The 20,543-nt window shown below is 42.1% G+C and overlaps 2 protein-coding genes across 4 annotated transcripts; both read left to right on the forward strand.

Moving 5' to 3' along the window:
- Window positions 1-1,447: 1,447 nt before the first annotated feature.
- Window positions 1,448-10,437, forward strand: LOC311196662 (fatty acyl-CoA hydrolase precursor, medium chain-like; the record flags this gene model as incomplete). Of its 2 annotated transcripts, none has more annotated exons than XM_084270263.1 (14): window positions 1,448-1,520; window positions 2,270-2,474; window positions 3,307-3,448; window positions 3,865-3,998; window positions 4,329-4,482; window positions 5,360-5,461; window positions 6,340-6,444; window positions 6,568-6,618; window positions 7,134-7,274; window positions 7,359-7,445; window positions 8,426-8,573; window positions 8,779-8,910; window positions 9,214-9,286; window positions 9,698-10,437. In XM_084270263.1, 14 exons carry the CDS (start codon window positions 1,448-1,450, stop codon window positions 9,870-9,872), a joined length of 1,722 nt encoding a protein of 573 aa, XP_084126389.1. In that variant the 3' UTR covers window positions 9,873-10,437. The 2 variants fall into 2 exon arrangements, with proteins under 2 accessions (XP_084126389.1, XP_084126390.1); XM_084270264.1 differs by having other exon boundaries at window positions 8,462-8,573.
- A 3,931-nt stretch (window positions 10,438-14,368) lies between these two features.
- PDCD2L (programmed cell death 2 like) lies at window positions 14,369-20,101 on the forward strand. Of its 2 annotated transcripts, XM_084269958.1 has the most exons (8): window positions 14,369-14,491; window positions 14,619-14,782; window positions 14,890-14,959; window positions 16,019-16,138; window positions 16,295-16,422; window positions 17,550-17,663; window positions 19,290-19,438; window positions 19,960-20,101. In XM_084269958.1, the coding sequence occupies exons 1-8, from the start codon at window positions 14,378-14,380 to the stop codon at window positions 20,088-20,090; spliced, it is 990 nt and encodes a 329-aa protein (XP_084126084.1). In that variant the 5' UTR covers window positions 14,369-14,377; the 3' UTR covers window positions 20,091-20,101. The 2 variants fall into 2 exon arrangements, with proteins under 2 accessions (XP_084126084.1, XP_084126083.1); XM_084269957.1 differs by having other exon boundaries at window positions 16,019-16,422.
- The last annotated feature ends 442 nt before the right edge of the window (window positions 20,102-20,543 follow it).

The following is a 20,543-nucleotide window of genomic DNA, read 5'->3' on the forward strand; positions in this document are numbered from 1 at the left end:
CCTGTGCACTACCAGAGACCCAGAAACAGCCACCGTGCAGGCTGCCGCAGCGCTGGCACTGTTTGCCGTGGAGCTGCTGCAGCGCATAGCCCAGAGTAGAACTGGGACTCAGCCGAGTAACAGAGCGAATGCTGCAGGCACTCAGCATGCGCAGAGTATCCGTGTGCCTGGAGCTACCCGCCCAGCCTTTGCTCTCTAAGCAACCCAGTTCAAAGCTGACCCGGTTTTCACCCCCAAGGGCTGTAAATCACACCTGTGCAGACAAGCTTAAGATTCGGAGTAAAGTACACAAGCACAGCCATAGTACACAGGACTGCTAGGTGCATAAGATACGCAAACTAATTTAATGACTGTGGGTCAGTACAGCCCACTTAGCTGAAAACAAAGCAGTAAATTAATCTATAGAAATTCTGTCTCTGACAACTGAGTATTCTCAGTGATACAAAAATGCAAAGCAGCCTTTCTGGAGCAAGAAGTAGTGAGCCTTGCCAAGAAACAAAAAATAACAGAGCCCAAAGCTTGCATAAAACTAACACAAACTCTTAGGTGCCTTCTAACATAGGCAGAAAATCTCTTTTATTTCTAGTCATCTGTCTTCCCTCTTTTTCATGTCATGCTCCAGTGATAGATTTGAGTTCACACAGAAGTCCATAAACCCTCCTGATTGTTCAAAGGCATTCAGTGTGTAGTTACCACCCAAATCCTGTGTAGAGTTCTCATACTACATAAGAGAAAGGATCTCTTTAGTGTTGTGAAAGACTGTTAGATAGCAAACAGACACCCCTGAACACTCAGGACTGAGTGACAGGTGGAGTATCCACCCTGCAGGAAAAGCTAAGATTTTTCTGGTGTTGTTTTTGTAAAAAACATTTGTGAGAATAAAAATCCCTCAATTTTTACTTCAGCAGGAGGATTGCTTTGTATTTTGCTCTTTGTGGCTATATTGTGTGTCTCTTACGCTGAGATACTAATACCAAAATGAAGTAAACAGATGAAATAAAGTAGAAGTGCAGTTGCTTTCCCAGACTCTTCACTGCATGGTGTGAGGAAATCTTAACTTCACTCTGAAAGCTGGTAGTGTTAGAGCAGCAGGACAAACACAGTGCAATAGTAGACGGGTTTGAAAGCGTTTTAAAGCACATAGTTGATGCCTGAGGTTTTGTAAATAAGATTTATAAGGAGCAGTGGGGAGCCAATATGAAACTTGTGGGGCCACTCTGCAGGGCAGGAGGTCTCTGCTCCCACACACCACTGAGCTGGCCCGCACTCCTCTCCCCTCAGAGGACTGGCTTACAGGCAGGACAGCTGCTCTGGCTGCTCATGGCTAGGTTGCCTCACAGCCCGAGTATTGCTTTTCCTAATCAGTGTTAGCATTGCGTAACAGTTACTCTTAACAGACTATATAAGGCAACACACTGTGGAGGTAAATATGTGACTAGCCTGCAAAATGGCAAGTGGAAAGGACACAGCTCTGCTGTCCCTGATTCTCACCATCGGCGTTACAGCGCTTGTAGCTACTGGTAAGCTTCAGAAGGGTTTTTACCTGTTGCCTTCCCTATGGAAACAGAGCGCACGTGCAGCTCGCTTACCTAGGGGAACCCCAGCTTCATCAGAGGAGCTGGGCACCAAACCTTGCTGCATGGAAATTAAGTCTGAACAGCAAGTAGTTCCTAATTTCTTGTTGTGATCTGTTTTCAGTCACTTGTCTTGTTTTTCCTTTTTGCAAATAGAGAAATCAAATTCCTGTCCCTCTGCTGAGGCAGAGCAGACCACTGCACCACATCTGTAATTTGCCATTGAGAACACAGATCTTAAAATTGCCTAAATGTTAACTGTATTTGTGTATGCCAGGCTTATGTTATAAGCTTTTTCGTTTGGCTGTATCTACCATCAAGGGTCTGGAATATAGTTTGTGTTTTCACAGGTCTCTTCTTAAAGAGGAAATGCCTTCTCTTAATGAGTGCAATCTTTTGGACTTTTAACTAACAGCTTGGATCAAAAAGGATTAAGATCTGTATGCAATTACTAATGTGTGTGGATAGTAAGAAAATACATATCATAATATACTTGAGGGAGATTATACATACAAACCAATCAGAATGAAGGCTGAAATAATGTCAGCTATAGTAATGCAAGTTTATTGGAGCCTTATTTATGAAAATTAATTAAGTGGAAAAAAGTGTATGTTTAAGTAGCTAAAGCTCTTAGAACTATGAGGCAATTACCTACAAACAGGCTAATTATGTGATTTTGTGCTTAAATCTCTCAGGACAAAAAGCAGAGCAACCAGAAGTAGTAACCAAATATGGGACAGTCCGAGGGTACCAATTCAAAGTAGATGCAGCTGAGAGGAGTGTAAATGTCTTTTTGGGTCTTCCTTTTGCTACACCACCGGTTGGACCGCTGAGATTTTCTGAACCCCAGCCACCTAAGCCATGGAAAGGTGTCAGAGATGCCACTTCCTACCCACCAATGTAAGACAAAGTCATCAACCTTTTTAGTAATTTCATATTATATGCAGCTTTGGGGCACTGATCTACAGGGCAATCAAAAGCCACAAAGATAAATTCCTTGGTGCCATCTTGCTACCACCTGTCACTGTTACAATAAATGCATTTCTAAAGGCACCTTTGTAAGCTGCTCTTTTTATTAAAAACTCTTATTTAATGGGCATCAGTGATGAACTAATATTGACCTGCACTTTACCAATAATGTTGTGTTTGGGGAGCATTTGTCCATTACTTAGCAATGTTTATAAACTGCATAGCTTTGGAACAGAAACAAAAAGAAGCTGAGGAAATGTTGGAATAAAATGTTAGAAGAAAAAAAAATGCTGAATCACATGCTTTATAGGACACAGAAGAAATGCTAATTCCAGTCTGTGTTGTAACATTTCACTCTATCCTACTGCCTGTGTTCAGTGCTTGAAGCCAAATGCCTACCATTACAATATGAAAGCTATTGAAAATGTAAAATAATTTATTTGCGTTGTCATTGAAGTCATTTATAGCTATATGTATTTGCAGCTGTATTTCTGCTATGTTTTGAAACATGCAGAACTGTATCTGCATGTCACTGCCTACTGCTGTAGCCTGTGGCTCCTTTTTACAGATCTCCTTAATGTCAGGTCAAAGGGAGAGAATATATGTAAAGTGACCAAAAAAGGGTTTCTGACACCAAGAATCTAGAAATGTGCTAGAGACTGGTTTCTGGTTTGCACTTTATTGTGGAAATACATAAAAGTTACACTTCACAGCTCTGAGATTTTAGTTATTTCTGTTGCTTGTTATTTTTTCATTTATCCAGGTGTCTGCAGGATAAAGTACAAGGACAGAGTTTTTCAGACCTTATTACAAATAGAAAAGAAAAAGTTCCTCTCCGAGTTTCTGAAGATTGCTTATACCTAAATGTGTATTCACCTGTTTCTACAGAAAAACAGAAGTTGCCTGTAAGCAAAATCATTATAAAACCTGTAGCAAAATTATTTTACAGCAAACCTACAACTGTACTACATGCAAACCTGCAGTTTTGTGATGATAAAAAAGTTACATGCTTTGCCCCAGTAAATATTTGCTGAGGTTTGAAATATACACAAATCCTATTTTGCAAATAATTTTGTTGACATTTTAGCTAGGTAATGTTTGGTTTCCTCTAAATAATATGTGAAAATCATGGTGCACTGGTTCAATGTTAGTAGTTAGTAAAATCAATGCCATTTTGTATGACTGAAGGCTTCACATTTGTGAAATGTAATCTGAAAGTCAGGAGTGAAAGAGTAAAAAATATTATATTCTGGGTTACAGTTCGTATTTTTCACTGGGAGCTTTTATCTATGCTGGGTTATTTCTGGTTTTGTCTTTTCAGGTCTTCGTATGGATCCATGGAGGTGGCTTAGTTTTTGGAGCAGCTTCATCATATGATGGTTCAGCATTAGCAGCCTTTGACAATGTGGTGGTTGTTACAATTCAGTACAGATTAGGTATTGTTGGATATTTTAGGTAAGATATTATACCAGTTTTTGCCAAGTTTTTCAAAAATTATGTGGGTAAAACGTCTATGAAGAGACATACTTGTTCATGTAAAGAAACTGTATAGCTTCTTAATTACATATACCATAGTTGGGAACAATTTACAAGTCCCAAGACAGCTTTCAAATCTGTTCATGTTTGATTTATACTCTTATCTCAACACTTTCTAAGACACTTTTCAGTTGTGTAGAGAAGCCCAGCGTAGAGAATGGCAGCTGATTTCTTATACCAGAGATGGTCTTTTTCTCTGCCTTTTTTTCTTGCACTGAGCACTTAAACAAATGTATTCTTTCTCTGCAGCACTGGTGATAAGCATGCCCCAGGTAACTGGGGATATTTGGATCAAGTCGCAGCTCTTCAGTGGATTCAGGAAAATATCATACATTTTGGAGGAGATCCAGGATCTGTCACTATTGCTGGAGAATCTGCAGGAGGAGTCAGCGTTTCTGCTCTTGTGAGTTCATAGTAATATTGTATTTTAATGACTGTGGGGGGAAAAACACCCCACCATCCACATTCATTTTCAGTACCTGCACAAAAAGTAAGTGATACAAAAGGGATGTTGTTATAGATGACACATCCCCTTGGCCTATAAAGCAATGTGATATTAATACAGCTTTCTGTTTGATGAAAATGCTATTTTCATACCCAAACCTTGTAGTTCAGACCCAAAATTTCGTCCTCATCTACTGAATTTAACTGGGGTGTGTGTGGAATTTTTCAGTGCCCACACCCCAAAAATGTATCCTTGTGAGAAAAGTCTTCTAAAATGATGTATTTGACATTTCCTCTTTGCTCTGACAGCCACTTGTGCAAAGTAGCCATGATGGCTGAGCTAGACAATGCTTTTTGTGACCCAGTGATGATGTAACATTTTCACATCAACACTGAGCACACTGGCCAAGAAGTTCTTCTTTGCCACTCTCTCACAAATTGGTACAGATCACACAGTGGAACCAGGGTTCAGTGATATATGTGTGTGGTTAAAATCCCTGTTTTCTCATCTCCTGCCTTCTGGCCAGTGGTTCCTTATTCCTCCTCTGCAGCACAGGCAGAGCATCTTCAGCACAGAGACATCCGATCCGTACCCGGCTTGCAGTGTAGCTCTGTGGGGTCTCGGAAGCGAGGTGCTATGGGAGGGGACAAGGCAGGCGTGAACTCCTTACCCCTGACAGTGCTGCCAAAGCCCTTTGCATAGCTGAACTATGACAGTCTTATGACATTTGTTTGCAAAATGTTTTAAATGGCAATTCCTGATATTGGAATTCAAAGTCAGTGGTCAAAACATAATGCTTGTCGTGCTTGTCATGCTTCTTCTTGCTTTTTTCCAGGTCTTATCTCCCCTGGCAAAGGGCTTGTTCCATAAAGCCATTTCAGAGAGTGGTACTGCAATCAGGGTTTTGTTCACTGAGCAGCCAAAGGAGGAAGGACAAGTGGGTATTTTGTGGTAATTTTAATTATTTCTCTAGATAGTTTTGCATATCTGAAACTATCTGTTCCAAAATGTAGAAACAGATTTCTTTTTCTTGTGAAACCACAACCAGAGTCATTAAAGACAGTATTTCTGTGTGCAAATAATGCATGCTTAATGATGCCTTGCTTTGCAAATCCCCAAATATCCACATATGTCTGAGTGAAAGCAAAAGATAAGGAAGCAAAAAGAGAAGGCAGGGAAGAAAAGAAGTATGAAATGCAAAGGAATACTGTAACAGGTACTGCTATAATTTTTGGCTGGAAAGTGGCACCAGATTCTGAATAGGTTTTCCCCTCCTGTTTGAAGTCTGCTGTGTGCAAAGAAACAAATATTTGAAAAGAAGAGCTGCCTTCAACTCTTCTTGTTTTTTTCCCCAACTACAAGAAACAACTTCCAGGAACCTACATTTGTTAATCTGGGATATAAAAGAGACAATAAACTCTGTCTCTCTAATGACAGCTGTTACTCCACCCAAAAAGACATCATCAAGAATGGTATAATGGGCTCTTCGATACCATCGACATGATCGTATTCTGACTGTGCATGGCTCTAACTCCTTTATGTCATCCTGCCTTCTCAGCCCAGCATGTTATTTACCAGAATTACTGTCTTGGTCTATTTGTGTATCAAAATGTCTTGGAGAAGTATGTTTTGTCCTTCTGCTCAGCCCACAGTGTGAAGGGCTTCCCATTCTCTTTCCTGGCAGCAGGAACTTGTCTGGCTTCAATGATCCTTTTGCAGTTTAGGCCCCCCCTGCTGAGCTCTCAGGCTTGGGGGCACACGCAGCCTTCTGTGGGAAGTGCATGAAAACGTAGTGTTTGTTTTCCTTGATTACAGAGAATCGCTAGAGCCTCTGGCTGTGAAAAATCCAGTTCAGCTGCAACAGTTGAATGCTTAAGAGAAAAAACAGAAGAAGAGCTATTAGAGATAGCACTAAAAATGGTGGGTGAAATTATACTCCTTGCATCTAAATGGCATTTCAAGTAACAGAGTATGCTATTTGTGTGTTGTAATATTAGGAGACCTTCACATGAATGTATCATCTGACTTTCTTGACTTTTTCAGGATGTGACAACACTGCAGCTATGCTATACCTCACCTGAAACATGTGAACAGGTTACTTCCCTTTCATTCTGCATGGACTTTAAGCTACTTGTGTTTTGCTGTCATGCTTTACTAGGGGAAGGAAAAGAGTGTATGAAATGTCACAGTTTCTCCTGGAGAAACTGAAAATTAATTAATATAATACATTATGTCCTCCTTAGAATTTTTCATCACAGTGCTGCCTTCCATATTGTTTTGTGGGTTCCACACAGAACTTAATTTTTCCACTACTGCTCCACACATCCCATAACAGGACTAAACTAAGAGATGTAAATTTGACAACATCCCTTATGTTTCACAAACATTAAAAATACAATGCTAATCTTCACAGAATCTTCTGCCTAGTGCAGAAAATCTGTCAGAGAAAATCTAGAGATGGCTTGAATACTGTTGCTTCTTGTATTTTCACTTAGCACTTTATTTGTTTTTCTTTGGAACTACAGTGAAATTCTGAATTTTTTTTCTAGAAGTGAAATTTGTGTGTGAATGAAACTTTCTTTCCTTCCTTTTTATTTTTCTTCCTCCAGCCTTCCATGTTCGCCAGTGCATCTGCAGATGGTGTATTTTTTCCAAAGAGTCCCAGGCAATTACTATCTGAAAAAATGATTAATGCAGTTCCATATATAATAGGAGTAAATAACTGTGAATTTGGATGGGTACTTCCTGTGGTAAGAGATCTATAATTTTGTTACTTGTATATAATTTTGTTAATATATGATTTTCTAATAAGTATGATTCTCTGTCTCATGCAGACAATGAAATTTCCTCCTTACGCAGAGGGGCTGGATGCAGATGTTGCACGTCAAATATTACAGGCCTCCTTACCATTATCACTTAAGGTAAGAGATCATTTTCAGGCTAAGCCAGTGCTGCTTCTCCACTGCTCTCCTTCTGTATTTGTACTCCTGGATGGGTATACTTTAAAGGCAAACTTCATTGTGTTTAACAGCTTCCTAACACGGGGCAGTAATGGGCGGTAGACATGACGTATTCCTGTTGCCAGCAGCAATTGCAAATACACTTTAAATTTCTAACCTAAATGCCTCTCTTAAAAAAGGAGTTCTGTGGAAATCCAGGAGTGATTCAGGTACTTAAACTAAGTCTGTTGTGACACTTTCAATAAGCTAGGTTATCCAAGACATGCATGGTACCAGCAGGTGGGACACACCACCTACAGAACACGCTGTTCTGAAGTAGTAGCTGGATATTAGAGAGAATAACCTGAGATGTTTAAAATGGCACTGGGGGACCTATGTTTAGTTATCTTTGGGTTTTGTTTCCCTGTTATTTACAAACCTCTTAGCCTTCTGTTTCCTTTGTGCTCTCCTGAAAGTACTAAATTTAGAAAAATGCAGATTTCTATGTAAGAATTAAGGACTTTGTAAACATGGCCAGTACTTGCAATGGATCAAATACCATGTCATAGACATACATCATGAACCTGGAAAGGCAGAGCCCAGGCTTGTTCTGAAAGGAATATCAACAACAATAAATGAATTTTATGAAATCCAACAGGATTTCTTTTCTGTTACAAGAGTTATTTCCACAGAAAGGAAAACAGACTACCATACCTATTTGTCAGCATCACTGTGTGATCTTTAGTCCTTGCAAATCTCTCTTCCCTGAGAACGCCTGTACCTGGTAGCTGTGTAACTCCCAATTCTGAGCTCTGGGCTGCACTCTGGCAGAGTTGAGAATTTTATCTGAGAGAAGGTAATGGCTGGGATTTAGCCAGGGATGTGCAGATGGCACATTCAGTGCTGTTACTCTTTATAATATTCATCATCATTCTAAGAAGTATTTTTGTGTGTCATTTCAGGGTCTTACTTCTGAACTTCTTGACAAAATATACAAGGAATACATAGGGAATGCAAAAAGCCGTGCTGAGGTGCGAGATGGCCTTCTTGATGCAATAGCTGACCCTTTGTTTGTTCTTTCAGCCATTGAAGTGGCCAGATACCATAGAGGTGAGCCTCCAATTTAGCATTTATTAGAAGAAATGTAGACTTCCATCCTGGGGTGTGTTTTTGGACAGTTTGCTTTGCCCTTCATCATACAAAAAATGGGTAGTGTTTTCATTTTATCAAAATAGCTTGCAATGCAAGTTCATCCTCTTTGGTGGCAGGTACTTTCAGCTCTCAAACTAACACTGTTCTGTATATTTTCTACTAGATGCTGGCAACCCAGTATACTTCTATGAATTTCAACATCGACCAAGCCAAGCAACAGGTGTTGTGCCAGAGTTTGTGAAAGCAGATCATACAGATGAGATTGCCTTTGTCTTTGGAAAGCCATTCTTAGCCGGTGATGTATCCATGTTTACTAACATATTCCTTTTAAAACATCATTATTAATAATTTTACTTACTGGAGGGCTTTTAGAATAGACATTCTCTCTTAGAGATACTGAGATCAACATAAGCGTTTTCTGTCTTCAGTAATAGCTACTTTCCACTAAATCATTCATTTGCAGTTCCCTCCTAGAGCTCTGCTCAGGTAAAACTCCCAGCTCAGAGTAACAAGTAGAACTGATTACGGTCTATTGGAAATGATACAGCTGCTGCTTTCTTGATTATTTAAGGTTGCCATTTCATCTCTCACTTTGCAGGGCATGCTACAGAAGAAGAAAATAAACTTAGCAGAACTGTTATGAGATACTGGACCAACTTTGCTAGGAATGGGTGAGAATTTTTATGTTAATTGCAGGTCAGGTTTTGGGTGCACTGCTGGAAACATAATCACAATACTTAAAGGATAGTTCCTACAAATTTGGCAGAATTTAAGATAAATATTGAAGCAAATTATTTATATTCTTAATGATTGCAAGTAAAACCTTTTAAGGAAACTTGCAGACCAAAAAAAGAAAAAAAAAATAATCCAAGAGCAATAGAGTTTGACATCCAAAAGTAATGGCAATTATCAAATGTTTGCTAAACTACCCATGAGCATTTTGGAAAAAACATCCAACTATTCAGATACTAGAATTACACACTCTGAGCTTATGTTAGTTTTCTGAAATGCTCTCAGCCTGAGCAGTCAGAGAACAATCGATAGGCAAACAGAGAGCTAACTTTTCATTATATTATTTCCAGAGATCCCAATGGAGAAGGCTTGGTCCATTGGCCTCAGTATGATCTGGATGAAAAATACCTGGAGATAAACCTGATGCAAAAGGCATCAGAGAAATTGAAAGAACATAAAATGGAGTTTTGGACACAGCTCACGAAACAAATGACGAATGAAAGGAGAGAACACACAGATCTATGAGTTGTGGAGGGTATACTTTGCTTTTAAAACCTGAACTCAAGCAAAATTAGTCAGGATGCAGAGTTTAATGCTCACCTTCTAACTCACTACTATGTAATCTGTTGTAATGATCACAGTGAAAGGAGATAATCAAGGGAAGTTTGGAATGTTTGTGTGGCTAAAAATCATTATTAAATGAAACAAGCAGAAAAACCCCACATTCTTTCAGACCATGGCATCTACTCAGTGGATACCAAAACTGAATAATGCTGCTGTGAGAAGGGGGAATGAGGCAGAAATTGGATGATATATTGAAATCTGTAAGAAGTTATCTATACAGAATTCATCATATGTCAGCAGATGTTACACATTTATTCTCTTCTTTCAGAAGAGGATGGTCAGTTGTCATTCTTACAGCCTCTTTCCACTTACTTTAATTGGAAACAGTTTGTAGGGAGCAGAGTGTCCATCAAAAAACCTCTACAAGATGGGTTTGACATCTCACAAATGAGGACAGAAAAATCTCTACTTGTTTTCTTGTTTTGTAAACTGTTATAAATAAATGTTGCTTTTGATTTTTTTGGAACTTCCTTTTCTTTCACTGCTGCAGGCTCATTCCAAGGGGCTAAATCACACCCAACAAGCCAGAAATGTGCTCAGTTTCTTTCTTCAACTCCAGGGGCTTCAGAAATGAATTTTCCACCTCTCTTTGCAGGATCTTAGCTTCAAGACACTAGATTTTACACAGGCTGTTCTGTGGTGGAGTTAGCTGTTCAAGCCTTCTTGGCCATGAGTTCACAGTTCACTGCCTGGAGGGAGGAAGCATTGCTGGCAGGACAGACACCCACTGAGACAGAGGGGAGAGCAGAGCATAAAGTTGTTCACTGCCTGTTGTTAGCTCAGCGTTGTCCGTGGGCCCACAAAGGGGAAATGCACTTCTGTGAAAAGCATGCTCCCCCCCCAGTCTTCTTCCTTTCAAGGGCATTAGCAGCTGTGACCACATTTTTGGAGTATCTGGAATGCATCAGGGCACACAAGCAGCAGAGTGGCTTTTTTGCAGTTAAATAACAAGATACTCTTGCCAGGCACAAAGGAACATACAATGTAAGCATCCAAGAATCTAGAAGAACTTCCCTCATCTCAATATAAACAAACTGCAGTAAATTAGCTCTAACTACCCCTTTAATTGGTGCTGAGTGTCCCACAGTCTATGGCTTCTCTTCCTGGGAGGGCTGTCACATAATGCTGAAATACTGGAATAGTGACCATGAATATTAAATATACAGAATAAAACTTGTTTGGAGGCTGGTCCCATGGTACAGATGCCCAGTTCAGCCCAAGGTAAGGAAGCCTCAAAAAGCCAGAATCAAAACTCACTAGCCTGGGCTACTATTAGCAGGTATCCTGTGTTGCAGCGCTGGGCACACAGGGGATCGCTCCTCCTGGTGTGCAGAATGTCTCATATTTATACAGATTAACTATACAAAGTCAGCATCATTTCTAAGAAAAGGCAGGGTTATGCAAATTATTTCCAGTAAGTCATTTACATTAACTCCTCCCAGGCAGAGCATGCTCAGTGACACTCAGGGAGTCTTCTGGTGGTCTTGAGGGATGAAGGCTGGACGTCTTCCTCTCTCTGAACTTTCTACCTTCAGCACATGCTCTATATGGGCTGAAAAACACATTCCTGCTCTCAAAGACACATTCCTGCACTAACTAGTTAGGAACCCCTTTTAGCTGAAAACAATATATACTCTGTCTCTTAATTGGTTGTTGGTCTTGTTATTTATTACTTCCCTATCTTCACTTTCTTTATCTTCAAGGCTGTTCCACTGTTATGGTTAAATTTTGTAGCTACTCTAACAAAACAGCTCAAAGGGCTATAGCCATACTCCACTAAAATCCAAAACATGCAAATTCTCCTTATATTAAAGCTATATTAATTAATTGACTTTTAAATTACATCTATATCAATCTATCCACTATTACTACATATCAGTAACAGTACACACACATTAACACAAATGTATGTACTCACATCTATATTTGAAGGAGTTATTAGTGGTATATTTAGTTGATAATATTCAGAACAACTGCTGCTGTTGTTCTGGGTTTTGCATTCTATCAATAGAACACAGTATTTAAAAAAAAACCTTATTAATTATGCATAATTTCTATAATTGCCTTTCTAAGTCAGTGACCATGTATGTTTGTTGTGTGCCATTCCTGCTTCTCAGGTCATCTCTCCTCTGGAAAAGGGTTTGTTCCATAGGGCTATCTCAGAGTGGAGTTGTAGATAGAACTCTGACCATCCTGAAAAGCAAGTATGTAATTTTAAAAGGTATATTGCTCACTATTTCAGTATTTTAATATCATTACTGACCTTATAATAGTATAGCTTTCTACACATTGATGCTTCTTGTGAAAAAAAAAATCTACTGGCACACCCATCTATGATACTGCTTTGTTCAAACTTGCAAATACTCAGTGTTGTACATGCTGTTGTAACCTATTTATGCCACAGCTTTTACATGAAACATGACTCCAGTCTTCAGCAGTGATGGAAGGAATTGGGGTTCTACAAAATTAGTCAGCATTCCCAGCACAGCGTAGTTGATGGCTGCTCCCCATGACTCAGTTGCTGAAGAAAGTTCTGCCCAGGGAGGTGTAAGTAGCATAGTTAATGGAAGAAAAATAACAGTCTTTTGTTACACTGACTGCAGAGAACTACAGCTAGGCTGGCTGTGAAAAACCTGGTTCAGCTGCAGTGGTTCAGTGCTTAAGAGAAAAAAAACAGCAAAAGAGATTGTAAATATAACTTTAAATGGTAGCTAGTGTTGCATGTTATTTTGTAAGACAGAGGAAGTCCTTCTCTAAGACTGAGATAACCTGAAACAAAACCACTGTATGACACCTGCTTGGCTTTTGCAGAATTCCACAACAGTGCACTTGAACAGTGACACTGAACCTGAGGGATCTGCAGGGGAACATTCCCTGCCCTCCTTGCAGCCTGTTCTTACGCCTTTCAGGGTAGAAATGCATTCATCCCAGCAATGTAAACACATAGGGCTTCCCCCCAACCCTCCCCGGGAATGGCTGTGAACCAGAGAGGATCCAAATACCAGACAGGAGAGTTAGAATTGCAAAAATGGAACTGGCCAGCTTTGCAGAGTTCCTTGTGTCATCAGCAGGGCACTTCCTAGCAGCTGGTTGATTTTTAATACAGCGTGCAAGAAGGAAGGACTGCACACTGACAGAAGTACTGCAGCAAGCTTTCTAGGAAGCACAGTCATCACTGAGAAAGCTCTTCTTTCTGCAGACCTGACCTTTTGTTAGGAGCTGTTTTATCTGTTGCAATAACCAGTTTTTCTCTATCACTGTGCTGGCTCATCACTTCTTCTGCAGTCTTAACCACATGGGCTTATTTTAACCCTGTTAACCACATAAGCTTATTTTGAAGCTGGAGCTAGAAACTGGTTAACAAGTCACTCCCTGTCTTGAGCATTCGGAATTAAATTCTTGTGTAGTGCACAAGTTACAGAAGAGAAACTCAGAACAAGGCCTGAAACTTACTTCTGACGTTATATATTGCGACTAAAAATGGGTCACTCGGGTGGGTTTTTTTAGCTTAATTCTAATAAAGCTGAATCTTTCCAAGCAAAACAGAGAGAGGCACATTTTTCTCCAGCATCCTCTCTGAACGGTGTATTTTTCCCTAAAAACTCATCACTGCTACTAGCTGAAAAAATCAATGCAGTCCTGTAGGTAACAGGAGAAAAACCCCATGAATATTAACTTCTGGTTCCAAGTCTAAAATGCATATAATGCCTTTTATGTATATGCTCATTGACTATTCAGTAGTGCAGGAGCTCACAGAACACGTCTTTTCACTCCACAGGTGCAGAAATACCCTCTTTTGCTAAAGGATTGGACAGAACTGTAGCATTCAAGCGTTAAGGAGCACAGTCCTTCACAGTAAGAGGCACTTTTATTTAATTGACTTTTACCTAGTGAGGGCTGGGACCCCAGACCTGCACTAGTCCCTGATTCGGGAGGGCATTAGGTTGTAGTTCAGGCGCTGCAGAGGCTCCATCTGCTCAGGGTACCCAAGGCTGGTTCCCAAGCTCCAGGAGACACTGTATGTGTCTGAGAACAACCAATCCCAGGAGGGAATGGGGCCATGAGCCTGAGATAATGCTGTGAAAACCCAGGAATGCCTCCCTGCGCCGGTCTGCAGGCCGCGCAGCGCCCTCAGCCCGCTCCTTCTCTGAGATCCCGGGGCAGGGCCACACGCACCACTCGCCACAGGCCCCGCGCCATGCCGAGTTCCCCCCGCGCCAGGCCGAGTGCCCCCCGCGCCCAGCACCGCCTGACGTCCCGAGCATGCGCACAAGCGCATCCCCGCCAGCGGGCGATGCCGGGTGTCACGGCCGGCGGCAGGGGCGAGCGATCCGGCGGCGTGTGGCCGCTGGCGGCTGCCGTAGCGCAGCGGGGAGGGCGAGACAGGCCGGGGCGGCGCTGCTGCCATGGCGGCTCATCCGCCCGTGCTGCTGGGTCTCCGCGACGCCGCCATGGCGGGGCCGTGCCGCGGAGGCGGGCAAGCCCCCGCCTGGGCCACCAACAAGCTGGGCGGCTCCCCGGTAGGGCCGGGACTGGGTGGGGCGCGGGGAGCACGGCGGCGGCGGGGCGCCGGCCTGACGGGGCTCGGCGGCCGGCCGGCGCCCCTCGCAGCGCCCTCCACTAGCGCCCGTGCTGTTCGCCTTTCAGGACTGGGCGCCCCCCGTGCGCCCGAGCTCGCCCTGCTGCGGGCTGTGCGGGGAGGCGCTGGCGCACCTGGTGCAGGTGTACTGCCCGCTGCAGGGGTCCCCCGCCCACCGCGTCGCCCACGTCTTCGCCTGTGGCGGGAGGGGCTGCTGGGGCGCGCCCCGCAGGTGAGGGCCCCGCGGTGGGGACGCGCCTGGGGCCGCGGGGCGCCGCTCCCCGCGCTCCTTACGCGTGTGTCTCTTTGCCTTTGGCTGCGCCTGCGCGGACGGTGAAGCTGGAAGGTGCTGCGCTCCCAGTGGCTGCCGGCGCAAGGGAAGGAGACGCGCGAGTGCAGCGTGAGCCAGGTACGACCGACCGACGGGCCGCGGTGTGACTGGGGACGCGCCTCGGGCTCTGCCCCGCGGCGTGAGGTGCGGCCCTGAGGGGCTGTGACAGGAGACACGCGGCTCAGTGGGATGAGTTTCGCATTTGCGTGGACTTGTTGAAGTAACCACGGGCCCCCAAGGAGCTGTGGTGTGTGTGTGCTGGTTTGAGTCGTGTGCTGTGTGGAGGAGTCGTGACTGTGGAGTTTGTGACACCGTGAAGTACCACACGTTACGTACTAGGAGACCAGTTGTGTGTTTGTGATCCATGTCAGGCTTGCTGTAGAGTGGAAATTGCAGGCCAGCTGTATGATCAAAAGGGATACTTAACACTCTAATTCTGTGTGCCACCTACACATCAACTTTAAATGATCAGGCTAGACTGCTTAGGTTTTGATCTTTAAGATGTTTTCTTTATTTTCTAGTACATACTTTTTATTTTTATAATTACTTAATCTGTCTCAGTTATTGTTAATATACTTCTGGTATTTTTACTTGTGAAGAAAACCTGTGTCTTGGTCTAAGAAGATTGTAAGAGGAGGATGGCTACAAACTATTGAGAGCAGGCAGAAAGTGTTTATTCAGCGGGTGTATTTGCAATATGGAATTTTGAGCTGTGGTAAATGACCTTACACTGTGATAAAATGATGGTGTTTTCATTTGTTCTGGTATTTTCCTCCATATTCTGTCCTTTGAGCTTGCCTGTGGTACATTAACTGTGCTTCAGGTGAAGGCACCCAGACTATCTGTCAGTGGTCATGCCAGCAGCCGAGGTATGGCAACAGGGTGTACAAAGGCCATTCAGAAAGTCAGTGAATTCTTGCTCTGCTTTGCCAGTGTGATATTTGTTTATTCCCATAACTGCTGCTGTGAACAGTAAATGTGGGCATGCTGGTGACTACCACTGGGAGGAAAATAGGCAAAATAACACCAGGCATTAGGTTCAGGTTTTAGTTTTCTTATCTGTTACAAAACTGTATTTGAAGTATGTGAGGGTGGCTGCTCTTCACAGTGTTCTTTCTTGTTCTTTTTTCCTCTCAGAACCAGGAATCGAGCCTTGCTGCAAAGGATTGGTGTGATGACGCGGATGACTGGGGAGTCTGTGATGGAGCAGAGCCTCCTGCATGTGCCTCCCTTCAGCTGCTTGGCTTCAATGAAGCGGTGAGCAGCTCCTTGTCCGGAGAGATGGAGTGTGCATCCCAGTTCCAACAGCTTCGCTTGTCTGAGGCTGCGAATGGGTCCAGCTCCCTGAATATGCATCCTCCGGCCAGCGAGGGTGTGGACACGGCAACGTCTAGTTCAGCTCCTGTCTTCCAGCCCTTCTACATCAGTGTTGTGGATGAGGAAGACTACATGGGCTTCCTTGATGTGGATCATGCAGATAAGCTGTTCAAGGAATATCAGCAGAGAGAGGGTGTCAGCTTGGAACAGCTGATGTCAGGAAGGTGAGAACAAGTCTGGATTTCATGCTGAAACCGAAGGGACTGTGTAGTTTCCTCTGTGCTGTTTGAAAATCTAAATCTGCCTCTCGCTAAACCTGAGTGGTTTTTGCTCGTAACTGGGTCCTTCAGGAACCCTTGGTGTGTATGTAGTACTTTGCTACAAGAGTGTAACAATACACACAGTTCTGTCAAATTTTGAGTTATTCAGAGATGCATCCTGAGTTATTCTGAGTGGTGGAGCCACTGAAATGTCCTTGGGCTCCAGATACTGCAGTGGACTGTCAGTGTCTGAAACCAAACCAGTGTGGTTTAGTGTAAAATATTGTTTAAATGGCACGAATTTATATTGTGATATTTTATCTTTTGGTTGGGGTTTTTTTGGATGGGTTGTTGTTGGGGTTTTTGCTTGCTTTACAAGGCTATAGCTTTTCTTATATTCCAGTTGGATTTTTAAGTGTTTAAGAACTTAGGGGTTTTGACTAGAGACTGGGGTGGTGGCAAGACTCATATGATTTGTAAAGGCTATCTGAAGGACAAATTTGGAATGTAGTTACTGAAAATATTTTCAGGATTAACTTGGATAATCCAGGTGGGCAGTTACATCCAGCCTGTTTCGCTGTTGATTATATTAACATGTGCAGTGACTTTTCCCAAATTGTGGACAGCACTAAATTTTTTGATAACTAAAGCTACTGCCAATTGCAGAACCAGCATGGAATGCTTTCTTAGTAGTAGTGTTCTGTTGAGTTTGGTTGGCCTTTATAGAATTGTAGAATTTTAATTGCACTTCATTCAAAATTAAAAAAGACAAGGTCATTATACAAAAGCTAGGAAAGCTTTGAAGAAGTTAGTAAAGGGATCATTTTTTAAAGGAATGAGCAGGTATCTGATGGATTTGAATCTCATGTGGTAGTTTGAAACACTGTTAGAATTGTAAGTCACCAGAAGCCAAAGAACTAGAAGCAAAATGTTCACCTGCACCCTCTCACAGGAACTGCCTCTTATTTCAGTGTGTACAGGTTGTGTTCAGTGTACTTACTGTAATGTGAATGTGTAGTAACTCCTCCATATTTAAAGCATGCACACTGTACTGGAAACCCTATTGGAAACTTTTTCTTCTTTTCTTACAGTGTTGCAGGTGAAGGTGATAACGAAAAATATGAGAAGAGTGAAGTCAAAAGTGGGGACCACACCTTCCATAAATTTATGAAAAGAATATCTGTGTGTAATGAACAAATTCTAAGGTATGTTGAGCATCTGGTGGTAACAGGGAGATGCAGACCATACATGTGGATTGCTAGTAGATAAAAACAAACACTTTCAATTGAAATTGATGTGTATATTTTTGTTTCTTAATGAAAAAAACACCCAACCCAGTTGCTCAGAGGGCTGTTACTATGTCTGTGTGGTCAGACTTAAGTCCTTGGTTGGACTTTCTTATACAAAGTGTAAGTAGATGAGGAGCAAAGCAGGATCAGAACCCCCAGATCTTGCTCTGGGAGACTTTCTTCAGCATAAAACCTGATGAGAACAGGTACAAACTATCTTTGAAGACTCTGTGAAACCCAAGGATAGAGGTCTTCAAGAGGCAGTTTTGAGGTGCAAGTACAATACACAGTGGTATGTCATTGTGATAGATTTCCAAGGCTGTCTGCTCCTCTGAAATTTTATAACCTTATTGTAATTGCTTATGGCTCAGTCCTTGAGACGTTACTGAAGTAAGAAATTGCTCATTTTAAAGCCTGAGTTCTTGTGCAGCTTATTGTGAGTCCGTGGTCTTCAGTTCTTGTAGATCGATTGTTTTTCCCAAAACAAAAGCAGATTTCACCTCAGAGCAGCTACTTTCATTCAGAATTACCTCCTCTTTTGCAACAGAGAGTTCAAAACATAAACTATTTGTAGTACCAGGTAATACAGATAGTTTTCATGGGTCGTACCAAGTGTTGGTCCAGAGAACCTAGTGCAGTCTATACAGTCAAGCTGTCTCAGTGTGGTAGTGATGGGGGATCTTTGTTTATCGAGTTTCCAGAAGCAGGTGGAACTAACTGGTACCTTTTTGTAGAGGTGGTAAAGTCTATGGGGCTGGTCACACAGAAAAAAAGATGAGAAACTTTCCGTGATTATCAGACTGTTCAGAAAATGAACTAATGCAGAGTAGTAGAGTTTTCAGACAACTTTTTCCCACTGTGCCTGTCACTTTGCAGTACTATGCTCTTTGAATTTTCCATTCTTCTACAACATCACTTTCTGGCCATCCCTATGACTGTCACTGCATTGCCCTCCCGTTCCCCTTCATGGTACTGAGAATGTGCCTGTCAGATGTCCGTTTCTCCTGGGCTGCCAGATCTCCGTTGAGCTCTCTGCAAAGCACAGAATCCCCTGCTTGGCATCCAGTGGAAAACCATCTTCAGCCTTGGCTTCCTGTTAGTTGTGGAGCTATGATAGCTCTTGTAGATGCCACGTCAGTTCTGTGGAGTGTAACTCCATAGGTTTTGAGACTTCTTGAACATCTTCAGCTGCCACTGGTTAGGATTCTGTTTTTCAGGCAGATGTAGTTTGCTTACTAAGATGAGTCAGGTACAGCATTGTTTGGAGGTGTCAATTCAAAGCATTTTGTCTCCTTTAAATCCAGCTCTTTCTGTTTGACTTTGTAAGCACTGACCTTCCAAGTATTTCCCCCTCCTCATCTTTATTCTTTGTTTAATTATTTGTCTGAGGCTTAGGCAAGGATTTTGGCTCCTAAGAATGTTTTTTACTTCAAGCAAGTCCAGAGGTTTCAGAGAACCCTGAACACTTGCCAACATGTAAGTTTTCATAGGAAATTTTAAAAACCAAAATAACTTCTTTTTTTTTTCTTTTTTTTCTCTTAGATACTCGTGGGGTGGCCAGCCTTTATTCATAACATGTCCTCCAGCCAACATTAACAAAGGCATTCCAGCCTGTGCTAACTGTGGAAGCAACAGAATATTTGAATTTCAGCTCATGCCAGCACTGGTCAGCATGCTCCAGAGTGATTCAGGTGACCTGGACCAATGAGTACTAGATACAGTTGCCTTCGTGGTAAAGTTTAGTGAGCTGGGATGTGTATTGTTACTTGCTAACCATGTGCACTGACAGGCATAACTACACTGATCATTTTAGGTAGAATCCACTCTGTTTCCATTATGGATTTCACTAAGCAAAAGATACAGCAGAGGGACTATGATTGCAACTGCATTTGCTCATTAGTGAGCTTTAATAACAATAACATAGATTAATTCCATGACCTCTTATTGCCTCTTAAATGAGACCTTGGAAAATAATCAATATTGTCAGGTAATATTTCAGACACTCTGAAAATTGTGAGTTAGCTTGCTTTAAAATCTTTAAATTAGAAAATGTTATGTATGTAGGAGACTGAAGATGAAAAACGCTCCCTGAACTGGCAAAAGAATGAAGTATAGCAATGAGCAATAGTCCCTGATTATGTCATTTTTCAAACCTTTGCATCATGTGCCTTCACTGCTTTTACATTACATCCCTTTATTGCTTTGTTTCTAGATCTGCAAGTGGAATTTGGAACTGTTATAGTTTACACCTGTGAGAGAAGCTGTTGGCCAGCAGATCATCAGACCCCTCTTGAAGAATTTGTTTTTGTACAAGAAGACCCAGATCAGAGATTATTTAAATAAATTGCATTTCTCCCCACAAATGGAAAGTATGTTGGGGTTTTGTACTGCGGGTCAAAGCGTGTAATTACACAACAGATTTTTCCTCAGATGTGGTGAAAAAGGAAATTCACTTGATAACATGGTGCTTATTTCCAGGAATAACTGGCTGAAGTATATACCAGCATGTCTCAAGTAGTTTGGTTGTGTGTGGAAATGTAAGTGTAGGGATTGTCTTGTGACTCTGGTCACATTTAACGTGGGGGGGAAAGTAGAGGAGACTGTCTTGCTGCCGTTACTTACACTGTTAGCATTCACCAGCCAAATTGATCCAGCTTGTAGAAACAGGTAGCAGCCAAGAGCTTAATGTATGCTTGGTTTTAAAAAACAAATCTGCTTTGTCCTGACTGCAGATGGGAAATTCAGTGGGCAGCGTCTGAAAGGACCTGGCTGTCACTGCAGCCTTATCTTTTGTGT

The sequence above is a fragment of the Gallinula chloropus genome (genome assembly GCF_964237585.1).
Source record: "Gallinula chloropus genome assembly, chromosome: 13".
Taxonomy (NCBI): Eukaryota; Metazoa; Chordata; class Aves; order Gruiformes; family Rallidae; genus Gallinula; species Gallinula chloropus.

Coding starts and splice junctions, on each gene's coding strand:
- PDCD2L (XM_084269957.1), top strand. CDS start 14,378: ATGGCGGCTCATCCGCCCGTGCTGCTGGGTCTCCGCGACGCCGCCATG. Junction 14,960..16,018: donor GCGAGTGCAGCGTGAGCCAG/GTACGACCGACC, acceptor TTTTCCTCTCAG/AACCAGGAATCGAGCCTTGC. Junction 16,423..17,549: donor GAACAGCTGATGTCAGGAAG/GTGAGAACAAGT, acceptor CTTTTCTTACAG/TGTTGCAGGTGAAGGTGATA.